At 46.5% G+C, this 16,177-nt stretch overlaps 1 protein-coding gene across 7 annotated transcripts in view; it reads left to right on the plus strand.

The window, feature by feature from the left end:
• Window positions 1–16,177, plus strand: part of DAZL (deleted in azoospermia like) — a 94,678-nt gene that overhangs the window by 57,067 nt on the left and 21,434 nt on the right. For 3 of the 7 annotated variants that reach the window (XM_083188786.1, XM_083188787.1, XM_083188788.1), the window contains one exon: window positions 13,741–13,836. The exons of the other annotated variants lie outside the window; for them this stretch is intronic. In XM_083188786.1, coding sequence (XP_083044912.1) covers window positions 13,741–13,836 — 96 coding nt within the window. The remainder of the gene's footprint in view (window positions 1–13,740; window positions 13,837–16,177) is intronic. 7 annotated transcript variants of the gene reach the window in all.

Raw genomic sequence — 16,177 nt, forward strand, 5'->3', positions numbered from 1 at the left:
AACTAGCTGCCTTGCCCCCTAAACTTCCCTTCTGTGGTGTGACTCTGGTGCTGAGCATATTTCAACGTGACTTTTTCCATAAATATGTATCTTACTCGCAAAGCGAATAGGATGCACAAGCAGCTTTTCATTAAAATGATACTCTACATGCCTGTATGTGTGGCCACAGCTATTTTAGCATATGAATTGCTATGTACCATTTTGTATGCAGCACAAAGTATATGCAGTCTGAATATCATTTTAATCAGCATAAATGTCCAATATGCATCACTTTGCAAATAAAACACCTTTCAATGGAAAAGTTTGCATGGAAAGACGTTCAGCACTACAGAGTCACAGTGCACTCACGTTACGTGCTACGCAGCTTGTAGTGCACAGAGGATAGATGTACAGTATGTGGAAACATCTGTAGCTGTACTAATTTATACTTCCAGACAGAAGTCTTAGATTTTTTAAAGTATTTTCTATTAATACTTGACAGAAAATAAAGTAGAAAGTAGTGGAAAATCATGATGAACTCCTTTCACGAATGGATTAAAAAATATTTAAATGGTAATTAAATGATATTTTACCCTAACCAGGGATAGATACAGCAGCCTGCCCTGTCCTATTTTAGAACAACCCAGAATGCACAAACGGGTGTGGGGGCTAGCTTTATACCTGTTCAAATGTAAATCATGTACAACCCATGGAGACTTCTAATGCAAGATGATCTGCTACAGCAGGGGCGGTTCAGTTACTCAAGCATACAGTGTCTGCATTTAATGGCATGGTTAAGTAGGCGAGGTATACCGAAATTGGTTATACCAACTATGCTTGCAAATGGTGGTCACTTTGACCCATTATAGAATGTGGAAGGCTTAGGTCTCTTGTTGTGAGAGAACCCCTTCCCTCAGCAGTTTTCAGTTTGTCCCGCCTTCGGTTTCCTATAAGCAGATTTTTCGACAGGACTTCTCTCACGGTACAGGTGTCGGCCTTGTCTATATTCCTTCATTGCTTGCTGGCCATGATACCAGAAGTTCAGCCCTTTCTCAAAGGGGTCCTCCACATCCAACCACCAACATAGGGAGGTATTCAATGTGAGGGTCACGGCAGTCGAGCTTGCTCGACCGAGAACATGCAGGTGGGATTCAATGTCCCGCCTGCCGGGTGTCGTGGCCACAAGTTGCGGCTGGGAAAAGGCGAGCTGTAGCCGGCAGCCTGTCACTTCCCGGCTGTTCTCGACAGAACGAGCCCGACAGCTAGTGATGTCGGGCTCTTTCTGCTGAGTTACCATGCTCAATGCTGTCGGGAAGATAGCATTGAATAGGACCCGGCGGGCTGCTCGCCGGAGATTGAATGTCCCACTATGACTGAACGCCCTCCCAATGCTCGTGTGTATGTAACTTGGGTGTTCAGTGTGTTGCTGTTTTTTTCCTCTTATTGCTGCTTCTCTGTCTTGCTCTCTGGAGATTCTCTGGTCCCTATCTCCTCTTGGGCAGCGTTTTCTAAGACTACAGTCTGAGAGGGCAATAAAGGGGGAGGAGCCTACCACACTTCAATATTCTTAAAATGCAAGTCCTCAGACACCACTCTTTTCCCCACATGTATAACAGGTTTCAGTGTCCGCTATGGATTCGGAGAAAGGGAATTATTGGGAAGTATCAAAATCAGATTTTCCATCAATTTTCCCACTACTGATGTGCTCACTGGTCAGTAGTTTGCCTCTTCCTTGCTTCCAATTTTGGGCAGTGTTACCATGTTTTCTATTTTGCAGTCCTCTGGAATTACTCCTGAAGCTATTTGACTGGCTGAATAATTATGCTAATGGTGCTACCAGCACCCCTTGATTCTCTTTTATTATCCACGGATGTATCCCATCTGGTTATATATCCACTTTAACGTTTGATAGTTCTGTTAGGACCTTCTCTCTGTAAATGTACTTATTTCATTGTTATGAATATTCCTGAAACTTAACTGTGGCCCCTTGAGCAAAAATATTTAAGATCTGCAATTGTCACCCTCAACTCGTAGTCTGTCTTTCGCCTTACTATTCCTCCAGTTTTTCTCCATTCTCTTATATACCTAAAAAATAAGATACCCCAAAAATAAGTATTTGCCTTCTTTACCCTCTAACTGGGTCAATTGTCTCCTCAGATTGGGCCTTTGCACATCTGAGAACCTTCTTATTTTCCTCTGTACAACAAGATGCATCTCTTGGTCTTTATTTTTTTTGCCATCTATTTTTTATTTATTTTTATTTTGCAATACTTGCTAATTCCTTTGTAAACCACACTGTCTTAATTTACCTTGTGGTTTCTGAACCCTTTTCATCAAGTCTTGTTGCCTTTAGTATAGCACGGTTTTCTTTCTCCCACTTCTCTTGCACTCCTTCCAAATTCTTCCACAGCATTTGCTTGCACATTTTCCCATTCCTATAAAATGTGCTTAACTACCATTAATAAATACTCTCTTGAAGATCAACATCATCACAACAGTACCCACAGCCTAAAATGTGTACTAGTATAGAAGAAAGGAAAAAGGCACTTATGGATATACAGGCCATATAGATCAGAAAAACTCATGAGAATATAAAGGGGAGGGGGTCAGTGTTATAGTAAAAATGAAAAGAAAAGGGACTTCAATGGTAATGTAGGTGAGGGAAGAGAAGAAGAAACAGATCGGAGAGATGCAGAAGGATAGGTGCTTGGAGAGCGTTTACAGAAAGCAAAACAGGAGGGCTTATGAGTGGAAAGAGGCAGAAGAGAAAAAAGGATAGGTAGAGATGTGGAAGGTGCAGGGCTGGCGCCACCACTAGGCAGGTATAGGCATTTGCCTAGGGTGCCGGCCACTGGAGGGCGTCAGTTCGCCCCTCGCACAAAGGGGGTCCATGCCGGCTTCTGACAGAAGCCTGCAGTGATGTCCTTGCCGCGCGGGTACCTCCTGCGGCGCTGAGTATAAAGCTTAAGCTGGCAGCGGTGTGGGGTCCCTTCAGTGAATAATAACTAGCGCTATGCGGCGGCGCGGGAAGCAATTCTGTTTGAAAACACTGGCCCCACACCGCCGCCAGCTTAAGCTTTATACTTAAGGAGGTACCCGCGCGGCAAGGATACCACTGCAGGGCTGGCTCCTGTCAGACGCCAGCCTGGACCCCCGGCACCGGGGCGCCCCTACTCCGACTCGCCTGGGGCGCTCCGGTGCCTTGCACCGGCCCTGGGAGGGTGCCAAAGGTAAGAAAAGAAAGGGAGGATGGAGAAAATAAAGTAAGAGGATGGATGGTAAATGGAGTGTGTGTGTGTGGGGGGGGGGAGAGGTAAAGTGCTTGTTTAGAGAAGAGGAGGAAAGGGTCAGTAAGAAGTAAAGTAGAACATGTAATTGCAGTTCTATTCACTACATTCCCTGTCTGGGTTACTACAACATCCTGATTTTTTATGCTTTTCTTGCCTCCATTACTCTCCCAGTGCTCTTAAGAGGCCAATTACTTCTCTGGCTCCCCAACCGCCTCAGGGTATAATTAAAATGTTCCCCATATATACCTCACTACATCCCCAACCTTAAATATTTTAATGTTCTCTCCTGCTGTCTCTGTTCCTCTGCTGATCGCATCATCTCTGCCCTGGTCGCGTTCTCAGCCAAGAATTCTGCGCTGTTCCACTGCACTATAATCATGAGCATAATGTCAATGCTGCTCGTGCTTTTCCATTTCACCCTACTGGTTTTGCCCTCGTATGCAGGCTTTGCCCTCCTACCATTATCCATGTCGCCACCTCCTCTTGGGACTGTGATCCAGTGTGTCTGCAGATTTTGTTGGGTTAAGATAATTTTGCTTCCTACCGTATAGTGTTCCTTCTAGGAACCAAATAAGGCAGGGCGCTGGAGGGGCGGACCCTTCCGCCGACGTCACTACAGGAGGCGTGCCCGGTCCGCCGACGTCACTACAGGGGGCATGCCCGGTCCGCCGACGTCACTACAGGGGGCGTGCCCGGGCCGCCGCATCACACATGGGGGCGTGCCCGGGCCGTCTCATTGCTGAAGGGGGCTTGCCCGGCCATGACTACGTCACTGAGCTGCCGTGACTAATCCATGGCCGGGCAAGCCCCCTTCAGCGATGCGACGGCCCGGGCACTCCGGCGGGACAGACTGCAGGCTGATTTAGCGGGGCGCTGCTAGAGGGGCAGGGCGCATTTTGCCCTTTAAAAATCGGGCAGGGTGCAGCGCCCCGCTAAAACAGCCTAGCGGGAACACTACTACCTCCTCCCCACATGTTTTATTTAACTAGCCATAATGAGGCTTTACAAAAATGGTGTGCAATTATCAGAAGCTGGCAAGGAAATTTAGATGATATATATATATAAAACAAGTCACATAACCATAAAATAAAAGCAAGGACTTCTGCTGCTGAGTATGTGGACTTGTTAAAAATTCAAGTTTTTCCAACTGTATGGGCCAGGTGCACTAAGTTTCAAAAGTGATAAAATGGAGAGTGATAAACAACCAACCAATCAGCACCTGACTGACATTTTTCAAACACAGTATGACATGAATGTTAGGAGGTGATTAGCTGGTTGTTTATCACTCACCATTTTATCATTTTTCAAGCTTCGTGCATCTGGCCCTATGTGAGGTAGAATTTATATAACCATTCCATGCTGGTCTGCTAATTTTGGGTCTTTTCGGGAGGGGGCGGTTATACCAGATCGTGCAGAGATGTCTCCATAGATCCCAGGACACAACTCTGCACGATTTGGTATAACCGCTCCATCCCTAATTGCTCCAAGAACCAAAATTCGAAGACCAGCATGGAATGGTTATATAAATTTTACCTCACATACAGTTGGGAAAAGGTTTGACTTTTTAACAAGTCCACATACTCAGCCGCATAAGTTCATTATGTTTTATGGTTAAGTGATTTTGTTTTATGTATTTTATAATCATTTCATTAATTTATATTTATTTTTAAATGAATAAATGTATATCATTGTGAACAGTCTTGTATCATTTCAGCCAGTGCTGGCATCCTTTTTTTTTTTTTTTTATAATAAGGCTTTACCCTGTCCCTCACTTCTCTCCTGATTTTCTATTAACTGCTGTACAGTGGTGCAGACACTTTATAGCACTTTTAAAATAAAACTTAAGTGAATTAATAGGTTTCATTTTAGCTCAGTCTAGTACAGTGGTCTCCAAACTTTCAGTCCAAGGCACCATGAATTTTTCAAGGCACCCATGTCACCTGAGAGCCCGATTCAGACCTGCAGCAGGTAAACACTGCCACACCGAGCTCAATCCCCCCACCCCTGTGCACGTCACTGCAGCCGTGGGCACAGGGGGAATGATTTCCCCCCTGACTTACTCAGCACCGTGGGGTGGAGGCCGCTGACCTGATGGAAATACCAGAAAATGCATGGTTACAGCCGCAGGGTGTCAATCACCCTGCGAGCAGCCAGCGAAGGCTGTCTTTGCATGTACAGCTCGCGCATGCACACACAGTACCATGCACATGTGCAGTCGCCTGATAATTGCTCATGCTGCGAATTCGCAGTAGTGAACAGGTCTGAATCAGGCCCCAAAACCTCCCCCCCCAGTTATCATCATGACCCTCATATAAATAGCTTATTATGGCACTTGTCAAGGTCTTAAGGTGCCCATACACGTACCAATTACCCGGTACTTTTTGTGCTAAAATAGCATCGTTGTGCATGCGATGCAATGCTATTTTAGCACAAAAAGTACTGGGTAATTGGTACGTGTATGGGGCACCTTTACACCCCTCTGCCAGCCTTTCCATGTATAAATTGCCCCCTCCGCATCCCTCCCTCCTCTCCCTGCCACCAGCTGACTACAGACTCATCCTATGCCCTCCCGGCACTCACTCGTCAGGACACTTGCTTGCTGTGTCCGCTGTATAGAGTGATGTGCACTCCCCAGCAGCTGGCTCCGGACCTCTAGTCCCCCCATGCCCCCTCCTGGCACGCCGCTCGCACTGTGGAAACACAGCTGCTGGCTGCGTAAGCTGCCTCTGTGTACACTGGCCGTGGCACCCCTTTAACAGAGCTGCGGCACCCCAGGGAGCTGCACAGTTTAGGAACCCCTGGTTTAGTTTTCACTTTTTTTTAAGGAAGGGAGCTGACCACCGAGCAGGGTACATTTTACATTAGAAACAAAAAATCCTATATAAAAAATTGCACTGTGCCAGGATTATACCCATTACACACTGTCACACATTGTATTGCCTATACACATTATGCCACACAGTAATGCCTATTACATAATATACCACATACACAGTAAAGCCCATCACATATTATACCACACACTGTAATGCTCATCACATATTATACCACACCCTTTAATGCTCATTACAACTTATTCCATATACCGTAATGCCCATTACACATTATACCACACACTATTGCCCATTAGACACTATACCACACACTGTAATGCCCATTACACATTATACCACACACTGTAATGCCCATTAAACATTATACCACACACTGTAATGCCCATTAAACATTATACCACACACTGTAATGCCCATTAGACATTATACCACACACTGTAATGCCCATTAGACATTATACCACACACTGTAATGCTCATTACACATTATACCACACCACTGTAATGCCCATTACACATTGTCGCACACTGTAACGCCCATTACATATTCTGGAACATGTGCTGCTCACCTTCGTCCTCTGCCACAGGCTACATGCTGGTAGCCCAAGGCAGTCTTTCATGCTCCTTGCCCAAGCCGACAGGAAGAGATGACGGACAGCCGTGGCTAGCATAGAGCTCAGTGTGGCGGGGAGCACATGGAAGAGCTGACAGCCTTTGTAACATTGGTGGGGGGGGGGGGGGGTCATTCAGGAGTATATAAACTGGGCAAGAAGTTGCACACTGTGAAGAGAGTAGAGTGGGAACACAAGCTCACAGTTCTAATTACTCACTACATATGTATCTAGCAAGTCCCAGGCTGTGTAAAATCGAATTTATTGTGCCAAGTAATGCATGCTTAATTCTTCATATGGAACCTTTTGGAGTACCTGTATGAATAGGTTACGTTAGCCTTGTGCGCATATGGAAAACCTGCTTTTTCCTTGATGATTGTTTTAAATCTGCTTCTTTTTATGAAACTGCAGACACAGCAGAGAAAAGCAAATTAGAAAAAGCCAATGTTCCCTCAAAAAGGAGAAATAAACCATATCATGGGGTGTTTGCTTACTTCAAATAAACTAAAGTACTTATTAATGTCAGGATTCCCGCTCTGTCCTGGGTAATTTTACATTTTTTTTTGGACTCTAACAGGTTTTTTTTTTTTTCCCGGTTTCATGATTTTACACATTCCATTTTCTAAATAATTTCCCTTACATTGCAGATACACCTCTGATTATGCACTTTAGCATATGTCACAGATAAACATCTCCTCACCAAACAACTCCATACAGGCTCTATATAGAACCGGGGTACTCAACATCCTATAATGTCCTACCACAGTTCTAGCATGTCCCAAAAACTGTAGTAGGGTATGCTGGGAAGTATAGTCCACAGCAGCTTGAGGGCCTCATTTTGAATACCCTCTGCTATGCTATAGAACAAAGCAGTGAATGGTGAGGTAACCGATGGAGAGGATATCCTAGTGATCACAATGCCAGGAGCCATAATTACACATTGCAGTATTGTCATTGGCACCATGGGGTATGCTCTGTGATAGGAGCTGCCTAGTAATGTGTAGCATGTGCTTCTCAGAGCAGTCAGCCCACTCTTGCGCTATTTAAAAAGACGTTGGGCAAGGAAAGACTGGATAACCAAATACGCTTGGTTGCCATGTCCATGATTAGTGAATATTTAGTGATGAATCTTGAGCTAAGTTTCTATTTCTTGCAACGTGTATTTCTCTTTCAATGGTCCTGGTGACACAGCTCAACATTGGGATGTAGGAGGGTCCGTAGGAGCCAGGCACCTATCCTAAAGCTTTAGAGTGGTAGGCTCCTCCCTTCTGCATCCCAGACTCTTCAGTTCGTGTTAGGTGCCCACTGGAGTGGGTGCTATTCTAAAGGGCTGCGGGAGCAGCCGAAGGATTAGTTAGTTAGGGTTTTTATTATTTTATTAACTTTTCACTCTAGCTAGGTAGGCACAGTGTGAGGATTAGTGTTAGTATTCTCATTAGTGAATCCTCACACTGCTAACGCAGCAGGAGCTGACAGAAGCGCGTCCTGTCAGCTCGCTGTGCACAGGGGAGACGCTGTCTGGCCTCCCTGTGCAGCGCTTACAGCTTCTTTTAAGAAGCTGCCTGGGCTCCGGAGCGCTCTGAAACCGGCTTCACGCTAGGTGGGGATCATGGGGGACAGGAGCTCCGTGATGGCCGCGGCCATTTTCTGCGGAGCTTACACACTGAGCTCCTATATGAGAGGACAGCAGTGTGTTACAGGCATGTTCCAAGTGGTCCCCAGCTGAGGGGGAGATACTGGAACTAGGAGATCCTACTAAGGGAGCGGCTGACTGGGTGTGGTTGGCGCCAAAAGTCACAGACCCCGCAGCAGCAGGGACTTGGTCTCTTCCCTCACTCTGTTTTGGCGCCATTCGGAACGCTTGCAGCGGAGCTGAGCTGGCTGACAGATCATGACAGAGTGTTTGGATTTCCTGTGCATCGTTTCCCCACATCAGAAACCAACAGACAGATAAGTGGCTGGGTGCATTGACTCTGTATAAACGCATTGTACATTGAATGCACTGTGATTGTTACTTTACATCATGTCTGAGCAACAGGCTGTGGTTTTGGGGGAGGGAGCCCTTAATACATTGAGCGCTTGCAGTGTCTGTACACTGAAATTTGTCCCTGAGCAGATGGCCAAGGGGGGCTTGTGTATTACCTGCGCTGCTGTGAGACCCATGGGGAGTGAACCCCAGAGGGTAGAGCAATTGGAACCTGCGTGGGCCAGTGCCCTGGGCAGGTCTGTTAATGCTTTAGTGCAATTGCTGGACAGACAGAGTGATGTCTTGGTAGATTCTCAGAGACATGTCATCATCTCAGCAGTCCTCTGGCTCCTTGCCTCTTACCCAGGCAGATCCTGGTTTCCTTCAGGTGATGCAGGATACTGCAAAGGGGATAAACAGGTTTAGTGAATTGCTAGACAAGATTGATGTTGATGCTGTGGGGACCCCTAAAAGGTCTTACTCAGTGCCTTTAATGGTTGATGAAGCGGATGGAGCATATGCAGACATTCCCTGGGAGCAGGGTGATGATTCTGAGGATTCCTCAGCCGCAGGGGTGGAGGATTTGATTACTGCTGTAAAACAGGCTTTGAATTTGTCTGTGGAAAATAAAACTCCTGCAAAATGTGTATTTAAACGGCAGCGTAAGGAAGCTGTTACCTTCCCTTCAGATGAAGGTTTACAGGATTTATTGGAAGGGGCTTGGAAAACGCCCGATAAAAGGCTGCAGATGCCAAAGAGATTCTTAAGTTTATACCCCATGCCTGAGGCTCATGCAGACCTCTGGGAGAAAGTTCCAGTAGTAGATGCTTCTGTGGCACGTTTGTCAAAGGCCACTGTGCTACCAGTGCAAGGGGGAGCAGCTTTTAAGGACCCCGTGGACAAAAAGCTGGAGGGTAACCTCAAGGCAATATTTGAAGGGGTGGGATACACCCTACGTCCTCTGATTGCTTCAGCCTGGGTCTCTAAGGCCATGATTGTGTGGGCTAATGATTTGTGCACTATTTTACACGCTGACCCTTGTGTGTTGTTGCTTGCGGAGAAGCTTAAAGCAGCTGCAGAGTATGTGCTGGAGGCTGAGGAGGAAGCTCTCAAAATGGCCTCCAGAGTTTCCACAGTGTCTGTCAATGCCAGGAGAGTGCTCTGGCTTAAGGCTTGGGAGGCAGATAACGAGTCTAAGAAGGCCTTAGAGGCATTAGCTTTTAAAGGAAAGCTGTTATTTGGTTCTGAACTGGAAGAGATTATTAAGCAGGCCACAGGTGGCAAAAGTACTTTCCTGCCTGCTCCTGCAGCCAAGCAGACATCAAGATTTTCTGCTTTCAGGCCGTCCTTTCGGCCCTCCCCTAGAGGAGGTGCGTCCTTTCGAGGACAGTCTTTTAGGGGAAAGTTTCAGTCCTCCAGGGGTAAGGCCCCAAAGTCAAAATTTGGTTCCTTTCATAAGAAACCAAATACCAAAGGAGAGGACAAACCCTCCGCATGACTGCCAGGGGATTTGCCCGGCGGTGGTCAAGGGGGGGGGGGGTCTGTCACAGTTCAGGGACGCATGGGCATTGTTAGACCAGGATTCCTGGGTATTAGACATTATATCCCAGGGTTACAGAATTCCCTTCAAAGGTCTTCTTCCGAGAAGATTCATTCCCACACCACTACCAAAGGAGGCTCTGCTCCGTACAGCTCTCTTGGGAGCGGCTCACTCTCTTTTAGAGAAGGGTGTGGTGATCCCAGTCCCCAGAGCGGAGTGGAAAAAAGGCTTTTATTCCACTCTGTTTCTGGTGCCCAAACCAGACGGGTCTTTCAGACCGATTCTCAATTTAAAGTCATTAAATATCCATTTGTGGGTAGACCATTTCAAAATGGAGTCTCTACGGTCAGTGCTGCTAAGCATGGACCAGGGAGAATTTTTGGCGTCCATGGATGTCCAGGACGCGTACCTTCATGTTCCTATTCACCCAGAACATCAGGCTCTATTGAGGTTTGCGATAGGAGACCTGCACTTGCAATTACAGGCGTTGCCCTTCGGCCTGGCCACAGCGCCAAGGGTATTCACCAAGATAATGTCTGTAATGGCGGCTGTGCTTCGACTGAGGGGAATCACGGTGATTCCATATTTGGACGACCTGCTGTTCAAAGCGGAGTCAGCAGACATGTTGAAGAGTCACTTGGCAGAAGCCATCGGGTTTTTGCAGGCTCACGGCTGGCTTTTAAATTTACAAAAGTCTCAGTTGGTGCCGTCACAGAGACTCCAATTCCTGGGAGTTGTTCTGGATACCCACCTACATCGGGTATTTCTACCAGAGGCAAAGGCCAGGGATCTGGCTGCCTTGGTCCAGGAGATCCTCGGGTCTCAGAGCACATCAGTATGGAGGTGCCTTAAACTGCTGGGGAAGATGGTGGCGTCTTTCGAGACGTTGCAGTTCGCCAGGTTCCACTCTCGAGTGTTCCAGTGGAACATTCTGACAACTTGGTCAGGAAATACTCAGACCATGAAGTCAGAACAAATAGTGTTGTCTTCAGAAACTCGATCCTCCCTGAAATGGTGGACGGAGGTGGATTCCCTTCAGTGGGGTCGGTCCCTGCAGTCCTGGAGCTGGCTGGTAGTCACTACCGACGCCAGTCTCAAGGGCTGGGGGGCAGTAGTCTTGGACCTGCGTCTGCAAGGCTTGTGGACCTCAGAGGAGTCTGCCTTACCGATCAACATCGTGGAACTGAGAGCTGTGTGGAAGGTGATTTCTCTGGCGGGAGAAAGATTACAGGGGCTCCCTTTAAGGATTCAGACCGACAACGCCACAGCTGTGGCATATCTGAATCACCAGGGAGGCACACGCAGCAAGCTAGCTATGTGGGAGGTGTCCCGAATTTTCTTGTGGGCGGAACAGAATGTTCCAGCATTATCAGCAATATTCATACCAGGAGTGGAGAATATAGAGGCCGACTTCCTGAGCAGGGAGGAGCTGATGGAAGGGGAATGGAGCCTGAACCCACAAGTATTTCACCAGATTACACTGAGGTGGGGAACTCCGGATGTGGACCTGATGGCATCCAGGTTCAACCATCAGGTACCCAGGTTTTATTCCAGGACGAGGGATCCACTGGCAGAAGCAGTGGATGCCATGACTATCCCCTGGGAGGGGAAGCTGCTTTATGTTTTTCCGCCAGTTCCAATGCTGGCAAGAGTGTTGAAAAAGATACAGGCCCAGGCAATTCCAGTGATTTTAGTGGCCCCAGATTGGCCAAGGAGGTCCTGGTACTCGAGGCTTCAGAGATTGTCTGTGGACTCTTGGCGTCTCCCTCTGAGGTCAGACCTTCTAAAACAAGGACTGTTCAACCATCTGGATTCAGCGCGATTAATTTTGACGGCCTGGCTGTTGAAACCGCCATTTTGAGGAATAAAGGGTTCTCAGAGGCGGTGGTTAACACTATGATTAAAGCCAGAAAGTCAGTGTCTTCTGCAAATTATTATAGGGTCTGGAAGACCTATATTCGATGGTGTGAAAGACAGAAGTCACACACATCGCGCTTTAAATTGGCTAAATTGTTTGAGTTTTTGCAGGATGGCTTTTCCTCCGGGTTAAGCCTTCAGTCACTCAAAGTACAGATCTCGGCCTTGTCAATTTATTTCCAAAGAAGGATTGCATTATTACCGGAAGTACAGACCTTCCTGCAGGGGGTGTCCCGATTGAAACCTCCCTACAAGCAACCAGTAGCACCATGGGATTTATCTCTGGTTTTGGAGTGTCTTCAAAAGGCACCTTTTGAACCATTAAGGTCGGCTGACCTTATATTCCTTACATGGAAACTGGTATTTTTGTTGGCAGTGGCGTCAGCAAAAAGAGTATCGGAGTTGGGAGCATTGTCATGCAAGTCTCCCTTCCTTATATTTCATGATAGGGCTGTCCTTCGGACAGTTCCCCAATTTTTACCAAAAGTAGTTTCTGCTTTTCATCTAAATCAGGAGATAGTTCTGCCTGTGTTTCAACCCCCAGAGGGTTCAAGAAAAAGGGACAAATTGAGGAATTTGGATGTTGTGCGCGCATTGCGCTTTTATGTGGACAGAGTTAAGAGTGTCAGAAAGACTGATACTTTGCTAGTTTTGTATGACATACACAAAATTGGTTGGCCTGCTTCTAAGCAGACCATTGCTAGGTGGTTGCGCTCTGTTATTGTGTTTGCATATACTAAAGTTGGTAGGCCTGTACCGGCCAGGATTAATGCGCATACCACCAGGTTGGTTGCCACCTCTTGGGCGGTTCGACATGGGGCAACAGCTGAGCAGGTTTGCAGGGCTGCCACTTGGTCATCTGTTCATACCTTTGCCAATTTCTATAGGTTCCATGAGTTCGCGTCGGAGGACGCATCATTCGGGCGAGCAGTGATAAGAGCTGCAGACCTGAGCGTACCCACCCAAAGGACCTGCTCTGGAACGTCCCAATGTTGAGCTGTCACCAGGACCATTGAAAGAGAAAAAGGGATTTTTGTAAGAACTTACCGTTCGAATCCCTTTCTCTGATATGGTCCTGGTGACACAGCGATCCCTCCCTTACGCTCAGTAAGTATGCCAGGTTCATGATGTTTCATGTTATATGGTTAAAAGTTATTTTTGAAAAAAGTGCATATAATGTGTGCAGGCGTTTGTACTGAGTTAATGTATTCCAGTGGCTTTAAAAGATTGAACTGAAGAGTCTGGGATGCAGAAGGGAGGAGCCTACCACTCTAAAGCTTTAGGATAGGTGCCTGGCTCCTACGGACCCTCCTACATCCCAATGTTGAGCTGTGTCACCAGGACCATATCAGAGAAAGGGATTGGAACGGTAAGTTCTTACAAAAATCCCTTTTTTGAGGCTAGTGTTGCCTAAGCTGTATAAACCATGTGTGATATATGTACCATTAAGCCTATGCACTTGTGCCTGCACACAATGGAGCAAGCCATGAGGGGATTAGTCCATATTCATAAAAAGGCATTAGGCTGATTTCACGGGTTGTGCGTAAGACTGTTATACTCTAATGACAGACTGCATACAAATTAACCATTTATTGGTGTTTTAGAAAGTTGATAGAAGCATACAGACGATTGTCTCATGTCTGCTCAATGGAGATGGAAGGCTTCAGAGAAATTTCTTTTCACAAGAAGATTACTTAAAGGTACATTATGACCTTGAAAACCGTGCTCCAAAGCGGGCTTTGTGGCTTTATTTCAGTGTGCTAAGATTTAGTGTCACTTTATTCCAAGATGTATAGGCCTGAACAGGCTGACATGCCACTATTTGTAATGGAGCATTCCATACTATAGATCAGAATAGGGCACACTTTAAATTGAGCCAGTCACTTACACGGTTATGGTATAGGGCAGGGATGGGGAACCTTCGGCCCCCCAGCTCCTTGTTGAACTACACATCCCTGCAGGCCCTGCTACAGTTTTGCCATTTGTCCATACTAAATCTGCTGCAGGGCATGCTGGGATGTGTAGTTCAACAGCTGGAGTTCCGAAGGTTCCCCATCCCTGATATAGGGGATTAAAGCGGTCTAAATCAACCATGTAATGGTCGACCACCCTAATGGTGTGTACACAAGGTCAGTTAGGCTTGCTTTTCAATCCCGATGCAATCAGATCGAGATCAAATCGCACGGCACGCCACCCGACATGCATGATCTGCACTATATAGTCTATATAGCAGATAGTCATTGCTGCCCTGTCTATCTGGGTTTCGATTTGTGCTGTCACGGGAGCGCGCATCGGGATCGCAATGTTTAAAACCTGTGCGATCTGCATGCGATTTTGACTATATAGTCAAAATCTCATTGATTGTACCTGTGTGTACACAGCATTAGTCAAACCCATCTGGTTAGACCCCTAAAGCTAGACAACCACGTCTAGACCGACAGGATGTGCCGAATGTCAGTTTTCACCCTTGGACGCTGTATATGTGAAGTTTCCCCTCGCATGGCTCGCTGTGCTCGCCATGCCTCGGGCATACTATTATAATCCCACTCTGTCCACTTGTATAGTAAAGTATGAACCAAGTTGACCTGTGACGTGACCGTTGCACAAACGTTTGCATCTAACTTCCGGTACTGTCGATCTAGATGTGGTCAACTATCTTTTAGACATCTAACTAGATTGGTTTAACTAAGCGTGGTTGACTATAACATGTTCATTCTAGACATCGTAGATCCGTCGACCGTATACCCACCTACACGCAGTGGGTGCATCTAGTATGAGCTAATGTCTATTGAGGTTACAGTATACTAATTTCCTAGGAACAGATAATATATTGGGTACAGCGTAGCTCTTACCTGCAATTTCTGTGATCTGCAGAGAACGTTAATTCTGTACATTTCCCACACATGTGCTTGAGTCTTTAAGCCTGGGATGGATTCAGGATCACAGGAATGCACAGAAATATGCTCAGGGGCAGGGAACTTTTAGGCATTTCTCAATAGGAAGAGCATCTATATATCTGATTGCAAGGAAAAGGCAGCACATCGCCCTGGTATACACTGAGGCTACCCACAGGGTCCACAATCTTCCTTTTAACCTCAAGTACAAAACTTCTCATTACAGCATTGGGCTGGATCTCTTCTATAGCAGCCTCTTGTGTGCAGCCACCTTGGACTATGATCATTGTGCGACAGGACTTTTTGTGCATCACAAATTTGTGGACGTTAAATGTGCAGTTTTTTACTAGATGCAGGGAAACTGAATTGTGACTACAGAATGAATAGAGTTCAGGTCAGAGGAAAGTGATTAGATGTTTTCATTCTAATTACTGTAACTTGAATTTGAGCAGTAAGATACACACCCAGGATCACAGCTCTCATATGATGGTAGAACTAGGGTTAGGTACTGTATATTAAAGTGCACAAAGCCTCCTGACTAAGCTCAGAGGTTGCAAAAGCTCTGCGCTTTGTATGTCATGTGACTGGCCTCCATGGCTGTCACATGACATTGCAAACGCCACAGAACTAAATCATCTAAAGGTCCATACACACTGGACGACTATGCCCAGCGTGTATGGAAAGCGATGATCGCATTCATCACTGTGGGGAAAGCCGCTCAGTGCATACACACTGAGCAGCTTTCCCCCTGCCCGGGGCCGACCGAGGGGGGAGGATGGATTTGCATAGCGCAGAGCTATGCAAAGCTGTCCCGAAAGCCGCTAATCTGCTGGTGTAACCAGTAGATGAGCGGCTTTCCCGGCGATTATGCTGGAGCGCGCAGTAGCGCTCATCGCTGGGGCATACACACTGGGTGGCTTTGAGCTGAAAGCCGTTCAAACTGGGTGTTTTGAGTGACTTTCAGCTCAGTCGCCCAGTGTGTATGGGCCTTAAGTCTGAAGAAAGGAAAATGGTAATTGGCAAGGCTTACTGTATGTTAAAGAAAGAACACCTTTTTGGTTTTCATCAAATTGTTACTTTAAAAAAAACTTGCATAGGGTAGAGCAGGCGTTCTTAACTATTAGGATCTGAGACCTCAGCAAGTTAC

The sequence above is a fragment of the Crinia signifera genome, chromosome 5 (genome assembly GCF_055691185.1).
Source record: "Crinia signifera chromosome 5, ASM5569118v1, whole genome shotgun sequence".
Taxonomy (NCBI): Eukaryota; Metazoa; Chordata; class Amphibia; order Anura; family Myobatrachidae; genus Crinia; species Crinia signifera.